The sequence below is a fragment of the Macaca nemestrina genome, chromosome 17 (assembly GCF_043159975.1).
Source record: "Macaca nemestrina isolate mMacNem1 chromosome 17, mMacNem.hap1, whole genome shotgun sequence".
NCBI lineage: Eukaryota > Metazoa > Chordata > Mammalia > Primates > Cercopithecidae > Macaca > Macaca nemestrina.
In genome coordinates this window covers 88,270,853-88,285,903 of record NC_092141.1, presented here as the reverse complement: position 1 = coordinate 88,285,903, position 15,051 = coordinate 88,270,853, and the positions used below count along the sequence as shown (strand labels likewise).

Genomic DNA, 15,051 nt, shown 5'->3' with positions numbered 1-15,051 from the left:
GGGCAGGGCTCCCGAGGGGAGCTGCATGGTTTCAGTCCAAGGCTCTACTGGCAATGCCCAGAGGGTGGTGAGCAGCCACTCCCTGAACAGAGTGTGGGGACAGACTCGTGGTTTCATTGCAAAGGATTTTGGAGAGGTGGGAGGAAGAACGCATTCTGGCAGTAGGGCTGGTTAGATATGGGCAGGGTTTGCCAAGGGAGGGCAGGTATAGGCAGTTCCCTGCTGGGAAGTGTTTAAAATAGCACTGATTCTCACAGAACCAGAAGCCGTTAATGAGGGCTACTGCCTGAAGGCAGGAAATGACCAGATGGGCATTCTCCAGTCTGTGCCCCAAGCGGCACCACCTGGGATCCTGCTGCATGGCCAAGGTGTTCAGATCTGTCTCTGGCAGAGACTGCCGGCGCTCGTAGGGATCTGGACTGCCAGCAGTGCCCCTCTGGTCCTGGGAGGTCCCTCTGGTGGCTTGGGATCAGGGTCAGCACCAAGAGGGGCTCCACGCTGGAGTGAATTCCAGCCACTCCCTCCAGGAGCCACACCAGCAGTGGTCAGGAAGTGAGTCCACCACAGCCTTCTGGAAAGGTCTCTAGTCTCAGGAGACACCAGCCACTCAAGCCTCCCGCATGCCACTGAAGAAGATAAGCTGGCCCAGAGAAGACCAGCAGCCTGGACAAGACCAGCAGCCCAGAGAAGACCAGCAGCCCAGAGAAGACCAGCAGCCTGGACAAGACCAGCAGCCCAGAGAAGACCAGCAGCCCGGAGAAGACCAGCAGCCCAGAGAAGACCAGCGGCCCAGACATAGACCAGCAGCCCAGAGAAGACCAGCGGCCCAGACATAGACCAGCAGCCCAGAGAAGACCAGCGGCCCAGACATAGACCAGCAGCCCAGAGAAGACCAGCGGCCCAGACATAGACCAGCAGCCCAGAGAAGACCAGTAGCCCAGAGAAGACCAGCGGCCCAGACATAGACCAGCAGCCCAGAGAAGACCAGCAGCCCAGAGAAGACCAGCGGTCCAGGCATAGACCAGCAGCCCAGACAGACCAGCAGCCCAGAGAAGACCAGCAGCCCAGACATAGACCAGCAGCCCGGAAAAGACCAGCCGGCCCAGGCTGCTCTTGGTGGGGGTTCTGTCAGGATGCTCAGGCTGAAAGGAGGTCAGTCGGTCTTCAGCTTTGAGCCAGAACCCAGGCTGAGCCCTGGGTCATCACCACTCCGGCAGCACAAGTGGGACCTCCTAGGACAGGGCTTCATCTCTGTACCTGCAGGAGCCCCCATGCCGTCTTTCTCTCCTGCCAGTCCCCATTCTGCCTCTTTCCTTTCTCTGCGTCTCCTACCTTCCTCGCCTCTTCCTTTCTGCTGTGGATCACTGAGCCCCTGGGTCCCCTGCTTCTTGGTGACATAGTGTGACTTTTCTTCCTTCCTGGCTCCAATATGTCAAAACTTTGTAACAGGAAAGAAAAGCGGGAAAAACCATCTGGGAAGTAGGTCACCTAAAAAACAACCACCTGACTATAATGAAATCCGCTTTTCCAGTGGGCTGCCTCCAGGAGAACCACATACGGTGCTGGCTTCCTTTCCCTCCGCCCACCCCACGCCTTCCCTCCTTCCACAGTCAAATTTATTTTTCCTTCCTTCCTTCCTCCCTCCCTCCCTCCCTCCATCCCTCCCTCCCTCCCTTCTTTCCTTCCTTCCTCCTTTCCTTGCCTCTCCTCCCCTCCCCTCCCCTCCCCTCCCTTCCCCTCTCCTCTCCTCTCCTCCCCTCTCCTCTCCTTTCCTTTCCTTTCCTTTCCTTTCTTTCGTCTCGCTCTGTCACCCAGGCTGGAGTGCAGTGGTGCCATCTCCCCTCACTCAAGCTCCGCCTCCCGGGTTTATGCCATTCTCCTGCCTCGGCCTCCTGAGTTGCTGGGACTACAGGCACCCGCCACCTCACCTGGCTAATTTTTTTGTATTTTTAGTAGAGACAGGGTTTCCCCATGTTAGCCAGGATGGTCTCGATCTCCTGACCTCGTCATCTGCCCGCCTCAGCCTCCCAAAGTGCTGGGATTACAGGCGTGAGTCACTGCGCCCGGTCTCACAGTCAAATTTCAACACCCAACTCTTAGTATGAAATTTGCCAGTAAAAATATTGCCAGCAAAACCTCTCATCAGGCGAATCATGAAACCCTCACCACTGTGGCGTGGCTCGGACCATTGCTCAACTGCATTGCTGAGAGGGGAAGCCACATGGTGCGGGGGGGTGATGGCTGTGAAGATAAAGTGGGGAGATTTGCTGCCGTTTGCATTTCCCACACCTCCCAGGCTCCTCTGCCCCCAGCAGTTTCATTTCCTGGATTTTGGATCAGCAGCATCCTCTGTGTTGGAGTTTGGGGTGAAGCACACAGACCTCCTTCTCCTCTTCCCTCCTTGCTGGACTTCTTCTTGGCCGCTGGCTGAACAAACACCACTTGGAGCATCCAGATCTTCAGGCCCAAAATTCTCCTGTTCCATTCATGACAGGAATCAGCCATCGCCATGGCAAGGGCTCCAGCTGACACCTCCTCAGTTGTAAGCTCTGTCTACTCAGCAGCTTTGTCAGCAGCAGCCAGGCAGTTTAGGAGCTGAGGCCAGAGTGACAACGGACTGGAGGTTTTTCCCAATCCATAGCCAACTTTTTTTAAAGGGGGTAAAGACATTTCTAGAAATGACAAAACGGCAAGCTTAACTTCCATTCCTAGAAAAATCATCATGAAACCGACAACTCAAGATAGGGAAGTTAGCGTATTACTTGAGAATTGTCCTGCTCACATAAAGAACAAGATTTGCCAGCCAGATCGAATCTCTTTCCCTGCCAAGGGACGGCCCAGGTAGACAAGTTGGCACCCTGAGGTTCACCTTGGCCTCATCGAAGGTTGCACCTCTTTTTCTTTTTTTTTTTTTAAGAGGGTGATTCTTACATAGAAGTGTCTAAAGTACCTACTAGTTACCTGGAAAGCAGCTAGTTAATTAGTGGAAGCCAGAGTTTAGGGATTCCTTGTCAATCTGCAGACAATTTCAGGTCTGTGTTTGTCCCCTCTGCGTTTGAGACCGCGTCCAGGGAAGAAACATCCCCTCCGCTAGAAGGCCCTGCCACGGGCATCGGTGCTGCTGCTGATGCCTGCTCAGGACTCGATTGCCAGCAGAACCCTCCAGGGTGGACCCAAACCACCAGCCTCTGGGTGGAAGCCAGATGTGCGCACCCTGAGCCCCACAGGTGAACCCCGGTGAGGCTGAACCCACGGGGCTTCACCAGCTCCAATCTGCGTCTTTGTTCTGAGGTCCACGTGGGTCTGAGCCAAGGCCATTGGCCTGACTGCAGAATCAATAGCAACTTCCTTATGGCCATTCTGTTTGAAAAGAAACATCTACAATTTGATGCATTGGGTCTGGTTTGGTGGAAAGAGTGCAGACTTCGGAATACGGATGAACTGGGTCTGCAATTTCAGCTGGACCGTGTGCTGACTGTGTGGCCTTGAAAAAGTGGCAATTAGAGTCTGCACCTCTTTGTCTGAACGAGGGGGGTGGCCGTGGGGGAGATGGGAGGAGTGTTCCGTGAGGGAGCATATGGAAAATGCCAGCTCCTGGTCGGTCTTCATGGAGGATCAGCTCCTTTCTTTGAAGGATGTATGTGCGTGCAGGTGTCTGCACGCATCTGTGTGTGTGTGTGCGTGCGTGTGCACATGTGTGGGTGAGTGTGCATGTTTTGTGTGCACCTGTGTGTGTTTAGCAGCTGGAAGCTAGAGTCGCCAAATAAAAATACAGGGTGCCTGGTTAAATGTGAATATCAGATAAACGATGAAAAATGGTTAATATAAGTACTTCCCAAATATTGCACAGTATGAACTTACACTAAAACAACGAAAACATTATCTGTTATCTGAAATTTCTAATTTAACTGCATATCCAGGAGTTTTATTCGCTAAATCTGGAAACCATCACTGAAATGAGTCTTGTTATTTCGGCTGTAAGATTAGGCCCACAAAAGCAGATATGCAGGGGTCTGAGGCCATGGTGGCCTTGTGGGGAGGGGCTCTGGGAGGAAGCACCCAGGTTTGCGAGCCCAGGCTCCTTACATTGCCATTTAGCTCGAGACCCTCCCTCCCTTTCTCACATTTGGAGCTCCTTCTGTTGCACTGAGCAGAGCTATGAGCTGCAGTCCCTGGCTGGGAGCAGAGGTGGTAGCCATAGGCCTTGCCCAAGGGGGCTGCCCACAACTCAGGTGGGCCCAGAGTCTGCACTGAACTGGGCAGCACCGCCCACAGCCTGCTGGCCTGGCCCCACCTACTTGCTGGCCTGGGCTTGGGGTGGTGTTCTCTGGAAACTTCTCTGTTTGTTTCATGGGTGATATTCAATTTTCCCGAAACAGGGAAGAGCAAGAGTTCAGAGCAACTGCCAGACAGTCACAAAGCCACTGCATAGCCTCGTCCTCAGCCCCAGCCCCTCTACCCTCCACCATCACCAGCCACACCTTCTCCTCTTCTGCGCAGCCTGTCTTGCCCTCTCCAATTTTTACTTGGCAAATTATACCCTGGTGCTCCCAGCCTGCTCAGTGGGTGCTGTCAGGCCTTGGCAGATTCCAGTGCCAGCAGCAGGGGGTACAGACACTTGCAAAGGGGAACTAATAGGAAATGAAATAGCTTTCCTCCCCCAAAGACCCCTCCCAGAGCTGCCAGCAGACCCACCCCTTGCGGAGTGAATTGTTTCCAATCCAATCTCGTGTTTATTGAAGTTTCCTCCAGGGTTAGCTCGGGAGGCCTCTCCCCAGCCCCTTCCGCGTGGCCTTATTTACCAGAATCCCCTCGGCGCGCCATTTAAGCGTCTCCATTAACATTTCCTGCATCTTGCTCATTGCAAGCAAGGCCCTCGGAGACCCCCAGGGTGGCGGCACGGCGGCAGCCCGCAGAAACGCCAGGCTTATTTTAATTGGTTTGAAACTGTTGCTGTCGACCACAGAGGGGTCCCTTTCCTTGAGTAATGACCTGGAATTTGATCATGCGGCTTTTATGAGCTTGTAACACTGAAAGTGTAACCGTGTGAGATCAAAGCAAGGACCAGGGTGCACATCTGTCTGGCTGCAGTGGCCAGCAAGTGTGAAGGCACAGCCTGGGAGACACCGCTCTCCCCCCAACCCCTGCGGGTCCCATCTGTTGGGGGATGGGAGAGGTGGCTCTTTTCACATCCCCTCTGGCTTCCTTGTCAGCCTGCAGATGGTGGCGTGAGAAGAAGAGGGAAAAGCCACCTCTGCATCCAGCAGCTTTTGACCTCTTTCTCAGTATGGAGAATGCTTTGCTCAGAAGACAAGGGTCTGAGTCCCTAGAGAGAAGGATGCAGGGGAGCCTAGCTCTTGGAGATACAGATGGTCTAGAGTCTAGAGGCCGTCACTAGGGATGAAATGGCTTTCCCTTCCTCTTGGGAAGTGGCTCCCTCCAGAATCACGCCATCGTGTACATCATCCATTTACTTGGTCGTCAGGCCACCAACCGATGAGATTCTATGGAGCCACTAATCATATAAAACACTGTGCTTTTGACACCAGCTTTGTGTCACGCATGTATAATCAGGGTCTGTCACTCCTGCAGGGGGCCATCAATCTAACCATGCTCGTCTCAAAAAATTTTTGGAGCATTTTTATAATTGAGGTAAAAGATAAATATCTATCTTCCTCTACCTGCAATTAACAATAACTAACGGCCAGGCGTGGTGGCTCAAGCCTGTAATCCCAGCACTTTGGGAGGCCGAGATGGGCGGATCACGAGGTCAGGAGATCGAGACCATCCTGGCTAACACGGTGAAACCCCGTCTCTACTAAAATATACAAAAAACTAGCCGGGCGAGGTGGCAGGCGCCTGTAGTCCCAGCTACTCGGGAGGCTGAGGCAGGAGAATGGCGTGAACCCAGGAGGCGGAGCTTGCAGTGAGCTGAGATCCAACCACTGCACTCCAGCCTGGGTGACAGAGCGAGACACCGTCTCAAAAAAAAAAAAAAAGAAAAAAAAACAATAACTAACACTTTGTTCTCTTGCATTAGTCTTAAAAAAGAAAAAAGGAAGGAAGCATCACAAAGTCCAAGTTCCCTTCCAGCACAGCCAGCCCCATTCCCCTCCACACCCAGAGGCCGCTCTGAGCATCGATTTGGCATCTATTATTTCTGTCCCTTGAGAAAAGCACTTGCACACACATGTAAGCATGGACCAGAGCTCACACTATTTTGTCTTCTTCAGATGCACATGTATGGCCTCTTTCTTCAACTCGCCTCTTTGACTGAACATGGTTTCTGCAGGTTGGGTGTGTTTCTGATACCTTCCTTTTACCTACTGTAGAGAATCTGACTTAAAAACTCTGCCCATTTTCTTTGTCCACTCTTTCATTCATGAAACTCCCAGTGGTTTGCAAAGTGCGGCTATTTTGGAGAATGCCGAGTGAGTCTTGGTGGCTGCCTCCTGTCTCAGGCGTGTACCTGGCTGCGAGTGGCCAGTCTTGTCCGGGTCCTGCTGAGGGCATCTGGACCTGCCTGTCCCACCAGCTCTGTATGTGATCTCAGTCTCCTCCCAGCATCACTGACACTGAGGCTGATGGTTCTCACTGTACCCACGAGAGAGCCCGGCTCTGGCATGTTGCATTTGTTGCGGCTGCCTGACTGCCATGCCTCTCTTCTCTGCTTCTCAGCAGGTTTCGGGGTCCTCCACACTCCCAGGGAGCCGCGGTCACCCCAGCTCCTACTTTCTCACTCGGGAAAGCAGGCTGTACCTCACTAAGATTTAGAGCAAAACATGAAGCTGTTTTAGTGAAAATAAAAACCTAAGTGACCCATTCAGGAAAAAAAACAACGTAAGTGACCCATTCAGAAAATAAGAAACAAAAGTGACCCATTCCGAAAACAAACAAACAAACAAACAAACCGTAAGTGAGACCCATTCAGAAACTTCTGGGCTTTCTTGTTAGACCCCATTGTCCGTAGCCCCCTCAATGAATGATCGTGAGCCTGTGACTGAAATGGCATGTCAGGGCTGTGACCCCTCGCTGCCCTCTGAGGCTCTCTGGCTACCTGGGCCCCCAGGCCAGTTAGCAGGACCACGGACCCTCCCAGCAGTTGCGGGCAACAGCCAGACATGCAAGTGAAGATAAACAGCCTCCTCTTTTCAGAGGCGGAAGGTATTTGGTGTGGCCACACAGCAGCTCCCGGAGGTGGGAGGACAGAGGAGGCAGAGGTTCCTCTCGTCTTGGTGGGTTGTGGTGGGCTCAAGATCTGGGCTCTAAAACTTGGGAGCAAGTGGCCCCCCTAGGCAGAGATGCTGCTGCCTCAGGAACCTTGCTGGGAGGTTGGGGCTGAAGCCACAGCCCCCAAGGATCTGAGAGTGGGAAGGGGAGGCTCTGAGCAAGGGGTACCCATGGCAGAGCACAGGCCTGGCCTGGCCTCACTTTATCTCCAGGAAGAAAAGATGAGGCCCCGTGCAGCCCATCCCTCCCTCACTCCCCTGAGTGTGTTACTGGACTCTCATCAGGATTATAGGGGCTCTGGCTGCTCCTTACACTGACCAAAGCCCTGGATGGTTGGGCCTGGGACCTGCAGCAGGGTCTGGGGTGAGACCTCAGGGTGGGAACAGGTAAACAGGCCCAGCATAGGTTGGCTAAATGAATGAGTACATGAATAAGTGAGTGAAGAAGTAAGGCATGGACCCAGGCCGCTATATTCACCGTGCTTCACGGGGAGGTCCGTGCTCTGGACGTTTGTGGGGACATCTGTCCCATCTTTGGTACTTCACGAAAGGGCCTGGAGTCAGGTCAGGCCTCCCCCAGCCCTGTCTGCCCTACCCCTTTGATAATTCTCAGCCCACTGGGGTATGCAAGAGCCTGGGAAGTGCTAGAAGCAAAGGGGGCCAGCTATGAAAGAGTTCACATTGCAGATGGGGAAACTGAGTCTGCAGCTGGCTGACCTTAGTTAGAGCGAGAGCAATGTGGAGGTGCCACGCTGGGTTCTCTAGCCAGATTCCCTGGGTTTGGGTCGCAGCTCTGCCAGCATGCAGGCCGTGTGCCTTGGAGTGGCTCTCCCAGCATCCTACATCTCAGCTTCCTCCTAGGGTCACTGGAAGGGTTAATGAGTTATGCTGCAGAAAGGGCTTCCCTGGGTCCCAGTGTGGCCCTGCAGCTCTGTCTAAGCTGCCTGTCCTTTCTCTCCCACTCCCACCAGCTCTCTCCCCCTTGAGGAGACTACAGCAGCCGCAGAGAGCTGCCCCTTCATCCTCACATGTGCTCAGGCCAAGGAAGACCCGCGGGCAGCAGCAGCATAGTTTATTAAGCCAATAAAATCTTAAGTGCATGAGCTCTGGAGACCCCTGAGGTCTTTTTATATGCATGAAGGAGCTGGAGGGTTTCCTGGGCCTGAGTCTTTCTTGCTGCTTCGAACAGGTGGGTGTACAGCAGTCTGCCTTCTCCCCTGTGTCCCCATCCCAGGAAGGTACCTGTCACCTGACAGCCAGCCCCACCACCTGCCCCCACTTTGGGGACCCTGGTCTGGTCTGGCCTAGTATCCTCACTCAGACATTCTAAGAGCACAGGACAGAGCCCAGCAGACTCATGCTCCTGCCCTCGCAGTGCATCTGGTGGCCTGCCTCCTGCCTACCACACCTCATCCCATCAAAAGGGCTCAGGCCACAGCCCCTTCCTCATCTCTGCTGCACCCTAGAAAGGCGGGTCAGGCTGTGGCTTGCTGCCGCCGGCTGTGTCTCATTGAGAATCTCCCCTCGCCCTCTTTTTAAAAAAATCTGCTATTTTCCTTGTCTCTCCCCCTGCCTGCTCCCCTTTTCTTCTCAGCCCTCTTCTTTGTCTCCTGAAACTTCTCCTGGTGTGCCTAATTCCTGGAGGCTGCAGCGGCTTTGGAGAGGCAGCCCCACCTCACTGTGCACACACAACCCTGAGAATCGATTCAGAAAACGATTAGTTACAGTACAGTAGCGCTGCTAACTGTGGCATTTTGCTTTGCAGTTATTGATACATCATCAGAATTGGGAAGCGATAGTCAGGAAGGAGGAGGAGAAGGGAGAGGGGAGACACCTGTCCTGAAATGTCAGCTCTGACGGGGAGGGATTTTCAGGTCTGAGTGAAGCTGGCACCTGGGTTGTCCTCATCACAGCTGTGCCTGACTTTACCTAGGTTCAGGAGGGACAGTTTGTTCCAGGTTCGTGAAAGTGCAGTCCTTGCCCTCAAGCAGACAGGAGGCCTCGGGCTGCCTCCTTCCCCTTCCCTGTTTCTGCCATCATGGGGCACAACTTCATATTCCACCAGCCAAGACTGCATGCTGGGCAGAACATGGGGAGGTGGGATGTCTGGTTCTGTTGATGGACAGGGTCAGCTCCAGGAACCCAATCTGGGAGAGATCCCAGAGGCCCTAGATAGGTAGGTAGGTAAGTAGGTAGGTAGATAGATTAGATAGATAGATAGATAGATAGATAGATAGATAGATAGATAGATAGATAGATAGGACAGGACAGATAGATTGATAGATAGATAGGACAGACAGATTTTCAGGAATTAGGTCATGTTGTTGTGAAGGCTGCCGAATCTGAACTCTGTAGGATAGGTGGACAGGCTGGAACCTCAGGCAGGAATTGGTGCTTCAATCTTTTTTTTTTTTTTTTTTTTTTCTTTTGAGATGGCATCTTGCTCTTCTTACCCAGGCTGGAGTGCATTGGTGCGATCTCGGCTCACTGCAACCTCTGCCTCCTTGGTTCAAGTGAGTCTCCTGCCTCAGCCTCCTGAGTAGCTGGGACTACAGGTGCCCACCACCATGCCTGGCTAATTTTGGTATTTTTAGTACAGACGGGGTTTCACCATATTGGTCAGGCTGGTCTCAAACTCCTGACTTCAGGTGATCCACCTGCCTCAACCTCCCAAAGTGCTGGGATTACAGGCGTGACCCACCGTGCCCGGCTGGTGTCGCAGTCTTGAGGCAGCATGTTTTTCCCCAGATAACCTTAGTTTTTGCTGTTAAGGCCTTTCGACTGACTGGATGAAGCTGCCCACATTAAGAAAGGCCATATCCTGTGCTGAAATCAACTGACTTTAGGCATTAGCCACAGTTACCAAGTACCACCCCAGCAACACCTAGGTTTGTGCTGGACTGAATCCCAGGGGACGAGATCCTGGCCAAGTGGATGCATAACACTGACCATCAAATGCCCCAAGACCCCAAGAGCTGATGACCAGGGTTCAATGGATGGGCCTAGAGGGCAGTAAACTCCTGGAAACAGCAATGTTTCTGTGTGTTATGGAAAATGGGCTCCTGACTTGCATTAGATGTTTAATGCTGAGGCAGCGCTAAGGGGTGACTTGTCTGCTACCGGTGAGAAATGGAGCCGTGCTCCCTCCACAGAAAGGCCCGGACAAAGGCTGGGGAATGCAGGAGGAGGGCGGAGGTCCTTCCCCTCTGTAAGCCTGCAGGAGCTCCACCTCCCTGACAGGACAGGGCCCTTGGCAGTGGGGAAATGGACAGCCGCTGCTGACTGTCCTGGAAGCAGGACAGAGCTAGGGGGTGGGTAGGAGAGAAAAGAGAGACAGGGGTGGGAGGGGCCCATGGGAGCCTGTGCTCAGAGGAGTGCAGAAAAAACTCTACAGGAGCCTTGAGCTTGGTGACAGATTGCTCTAGGGACACAGAGGAGGTCTCGCCCTGGCCTAGGCGGGCTGGCAGGGCTGAAGTGTGCACAGGTCATGGGGAGAGGACCCTGGGAAGGAGGTAAAACTGACTGTGAAGGGCCTGGACCCCCAGGCTCAGGAATCTGGACTTAACCCCCAGGCCTTGAAGGGAGCTTCAAGGGATTTTAAACAACTTTGTGCTTTAAAAATCTACTCTAGGGACAGGGTGGGGAATGTATGATAAGGAGGCCATGCTACTGGTAGGGAGTGCGAATAGGAGTTGGAATACCGTGTCCGGGATAGCCGTGCATTCACACGTTTATCCCTTGTTCCTCATTCCCTGAGCATCTGCGGCTTGCCAGGCCCTACTCCGGTATAGAGACCGCGCGGCAGCTCCACGTGTCCTTGGGAAACTTCCATTTTAGGGCCTTGTGCACAAATGAAGACAATGACAACACTACTTTATGACTGTGGGGTATGAAGAATTACCTGAGACTGGGTAATTTATAAAGCAAAGAGCTTTAATTGACTCACCGTTCCTCATGTCTGGGGAGGCCTCAGGAAACGTACAATCACGGCTGAAAGTGAAGGAGAAGCGAGGTGCGTCTTACATGGTGGCAGGAGATGAGTGCGAGGGGGGAACTGCCAACTACTTTTAAACCATCAGATCTCACGAGAATTCACCATCACAAGAACAGCATGGGGGAAACCATCCCCATAATCCAGTCACCTCCCACCAGGTCCCTCCCTCAACACGTGGGGATCACAATTCCAGATGAGATTTGGGTGGGAACACAGAGCCAAACCATATTATGGTGCGACAGGTCCTGAGCAGAAGCGGCAGGGATGGGGCGGGGTCTTCCGATACAACGGCTGGGGGCTTCTCCGAGGGGAGGCCTGGACAAGCAGGTGTCATGCAACACCTGGAGGAGGGGACAACATGTGCAATGACCCTGAGGTCAAATCCAACCAGAAGGCCCCCATGGGTGGGGCAGAGGGAGCAAGGAGCAGGTGTGAGAAGCAGCGTTGGGAGTGGGAGGGTGGGGCGTATGCAGGAGATGGGGCGGTGCCCACAGGGCCAGAGCCACGGTGTGGGAGAGGAAGTCTCAGGAGAGGTGGAGGGAGGAAGAGTCCAAAGTTTCAGTGGAGACCCCGATCATGTGACACCCCCTTCCTGCCCTGTCTTCCTTCCTCCTTCCTGTGCAAAATCCACTCTCAGGTGCTTTGAGGAACACAAGCCACATGAGGCTCTGTTTTAGCGGGCTGGGGTTGCTCTAACAAGATGTCATAGACTGGGTGGCTTAAACAATAAACTTTTATTTTATTTTATTTTATTTTATTTTATTTTATTTTATTTTTTGAGACAGAGTCTTGCTCTGTTGTCCAGACTGGAGTGCAGTGGTGTGATCTCAGCTCACTGCAATCTCTGCCTCCCAGGTTTAAGCGATTCTCTTGTCTCAGCCTCCCTAGTAGCTGGGACTCACCACATTCGGCTAACTTTTGTATTTTTAGTAAAGATGGGGTTTCACCGTGTTGGCCAGACTGGTCTCAAACTCCTGGCCTCAAGTGATCCCCCCGCCTTGGCTACCCAAAGTGCTGGGATTCCAGGCATGAGCCACCGCATCTGGTCCAACAAACATTTACTTCTTACGGTTGTGGAGACTGGGAAATCCGAGATCCAGGTGCCAGCAGATCTGGTGTATTGTCACCGGGGGATTGGGGGGTAGGTGGAGAGAGAGGAGAGAGAGGGAGACAGACACTCTTATGAGGGTGCTCATCCCATTCAGAGAGCCCCACCCTCATGACTTTATGACCTCCCAAAGGCCCCACCTTCAAATACCATCACATGCGGCCTTTGAGGGAACAGAAACACTCGGAAAATGGCTGACTCAGTCCCTGCTCACAGCCAACACAGATCAGCAGGGTGAGCCGCTAACAGGCAGAAGCCAGGTGCCCTGTTGACATTGCCCCCACCCAGTGTCTAGCAGGGAGGCCTGGTGGCCAGAGGCCTTCACACTGTCAACCCCGGAAAAGCCTAAGACCAAGAAGGAGAATTCACGGCTGCTCGTGACCCTGATGGGATCTGATGAGAAAACAGCCTTGCTTCCCATCGAGGACCTAGCTAGGCCACAAGTGCAAACCACGGGGGCTGCTCAACCCACGCCGGCTGTTACAATTTCCTCTAGGATGCAGCCCAGCACTCGGGAGCTGGGCCTGGTAATGGGGCTGGTGCTGAGGATTCATCCCCAAGGAGGCTCTGCCGGTGTGAGAGAGACCGGGGACCCACCTTGGGGACAGGCGATTGGGCCATTCCCCCATCAGTCCAACCTCCAGCCTGACCCCGTGACCTGCTGGCACTCTCCCCTCTGACCCCAGCTTCGGTTTTGATACCGTGAGTCTCACCTGCAATATCCAGGGCTGCAGAGCTGGAAGCATCTTCTACCCGTGAGGAGGTAGACAAGGACACCTTCTTGCAGCTTCTCCCAGCCTAACGCACTCCTGTTTGTATCGTTCAAAAGACATAGTTCCCGTGACACTCTGTCCTGTAATATTTTCAATCAAGAGTGCGGGAGAGCGTGCGTCTGATGCACTCCAGATATTCAGAGATTGAAAATCGTTTTGTTCTCTTGTTTTCTTTTTAAAATGCAGCGTGAAGTCAGAACAGCCAGAGGAAATTCTGCCACCATTTTCCCAGAGCTGGTCTGCAGCCCCTCCGTCTGGGAACCTGCTCCTGGAGTCAGCCCTCTGCAAACAGGTATGAACCTCTCTATGCATTGCTGTCTGCTCCCCCCGAGCTGGTTCTCAGATGGGGGCTTCTCCCAGGCCTCGGGGCGGCCCACCGCCGTGAGGGGCGATGAGTGAGGGTGTCTGCAGGGGGAGCTTTGGTCTGCAGAGAGGAGGGTCCCCACCATGGGGTTCCCCAACTCCTCTGTGCTTTTCACCTGCCCTTCTCTAGTCCCCTCACTAAAATGCAAATCAGTGAGTGTATAATAGATAATTAATAGACTGATCAGCCAGCAAGGGAGGTAAGTAGATAAATAATTTTAATTTTCCTTGGGTTGCCCATAAATTCCCTCACTGCCTTTTTATTAAACTCTCTGTTTACAGGAGTCATTTATATTGCATGTCATTTCGCCTCCCCCGCCTCCTGGGTGGCTCCCACTGGGGCTGACCTAGGATAGAACAGGACTGCGTGACCGCAAGATCTTCTCCTGGTAGAGCTTGTCCTGGGCACAGGTGTCAAAAAGCTTTGCCCAAGTGGCCAGCTGGATGGCAACAGGGCGGACACGCACAGCTCACGCGAGGCCCTCCTTCTGCGCCCCGAGGTGGCCGCAGCCTATATTTAGGCCTGAGTCGGAAACCTTTATTATACTTGGCACCTGTGCTGTAGGTATGAGCTCATTCTTCTCCCCAGGGATGGCCTTAGCCTATTAATAGCCTTGGCTGAGGTTCCCTCCTTGCTCCGAGTGCCAGGAGAGAAAGTGGGTTAATAAATATCAAAGAAAACTCCCTCAGAGAGCCTGGGGCCAGACTCTCCCAGACTCTCCAAGAGTCGTGGATGTCGGGCCCCAGACCAGGAGAGGGGTTCCCCTTTCCCCCAGCCTCTCATCTTCCCCCTGACAGAGGCCCAACGCCCAGGCTGGCAGGTCTGAGCACCGGGCATGGCAAAGCTCTCCCAGGTGCTGTTAAGCTGGGGGTAGAGGAGGGCACCCGGCACGGGAGGCCGAGGAGGTTGGCTCAGGTGGGGCTGTTGGCATCTGGGCAGCAGAGAGAGGGAGGCAGGGAGGGCACCCTGGACCTTCTGGCACCTTCCTTCTTGCCTGCACCCTCTCACGTCCTTCTGCCGACTCAGCAGCGTGGAAGGGAAAGGGAGGAAGTGACCTTGGGGTGGCCCCCGAGGAAGACCCCACCCTCATCCTCTCCCAGGCCTGGAGGCTGCGGCAGGAATTGTTAACCTGAGTTGGAAACAGTAAGGGAAGGGAGCCCCAGGAACAAAGCAGGGAGGGGAGGGGCGCTTCCAAGGGCAGGTGTGCCAGGCTGGGCTGGCAGCAGGCTCCATTGCACCTGATTAGCCGAATTCCAAGAGAGTCACACGCGTGCGGGCCGTGGCTGGCGTTCTGCATGGATGTGTGAGGTGCCCTGGCCTGGCGCATTGTCAGCTAGCATTGTTGAGTGGCTTGGGTTGGGGAAATGTCTCACAGCCCCGTCTCATTTACTTTCCGCCGTTGTCGTGCGTGGGTGCTCTTAGCAGGACTCAGGGAGGTCACGGCCACCCAGCTGGGAACTGGCCGAGCTGAGGCTCAGGCTGGGGTTATCTGGCCACAGCAGCCGCTGCCTGTAGGCCTCAGGTCAGGATGTTTTCTGCGGAGCATGGGGCCCTGTTGGCTAGATTTCGTCTATGTTTTCTGG

At 53.8% G+C, this 15,051-nt stretch overlaps 1 protein-coding gene across 21 annotated transcripts in view; it reads left to right on the top strand.

Moving 5' to 3' along the window:
- The window catches only part of LOC105469257 (RNA binding fox-1 homolog 3), a 524,235-nt gene that overhangs the window by 290,805 nt on the left and 218,379 nt on the right, over positions 1–15,051 (top strand). For all 21 annotated transcript variants that reach the window (XM_071081763.1, XM_071081762.1, XM_071081767.1 and 18 more), the window contains one exon: positions 13,291–13,396. Coding sequence is in view for 1 of the 21 variants with exons in the window: in XM_024788933.2 (XP_024644701.2) it covers positions 13,291–13,396 (106 nt within the window). In the remaining 20 variants the exon portion in view is untranslated. Of the gene's footprint in view, positions 1–13,290; positions 13,397–15,051 lie in introns of those variants that run through there.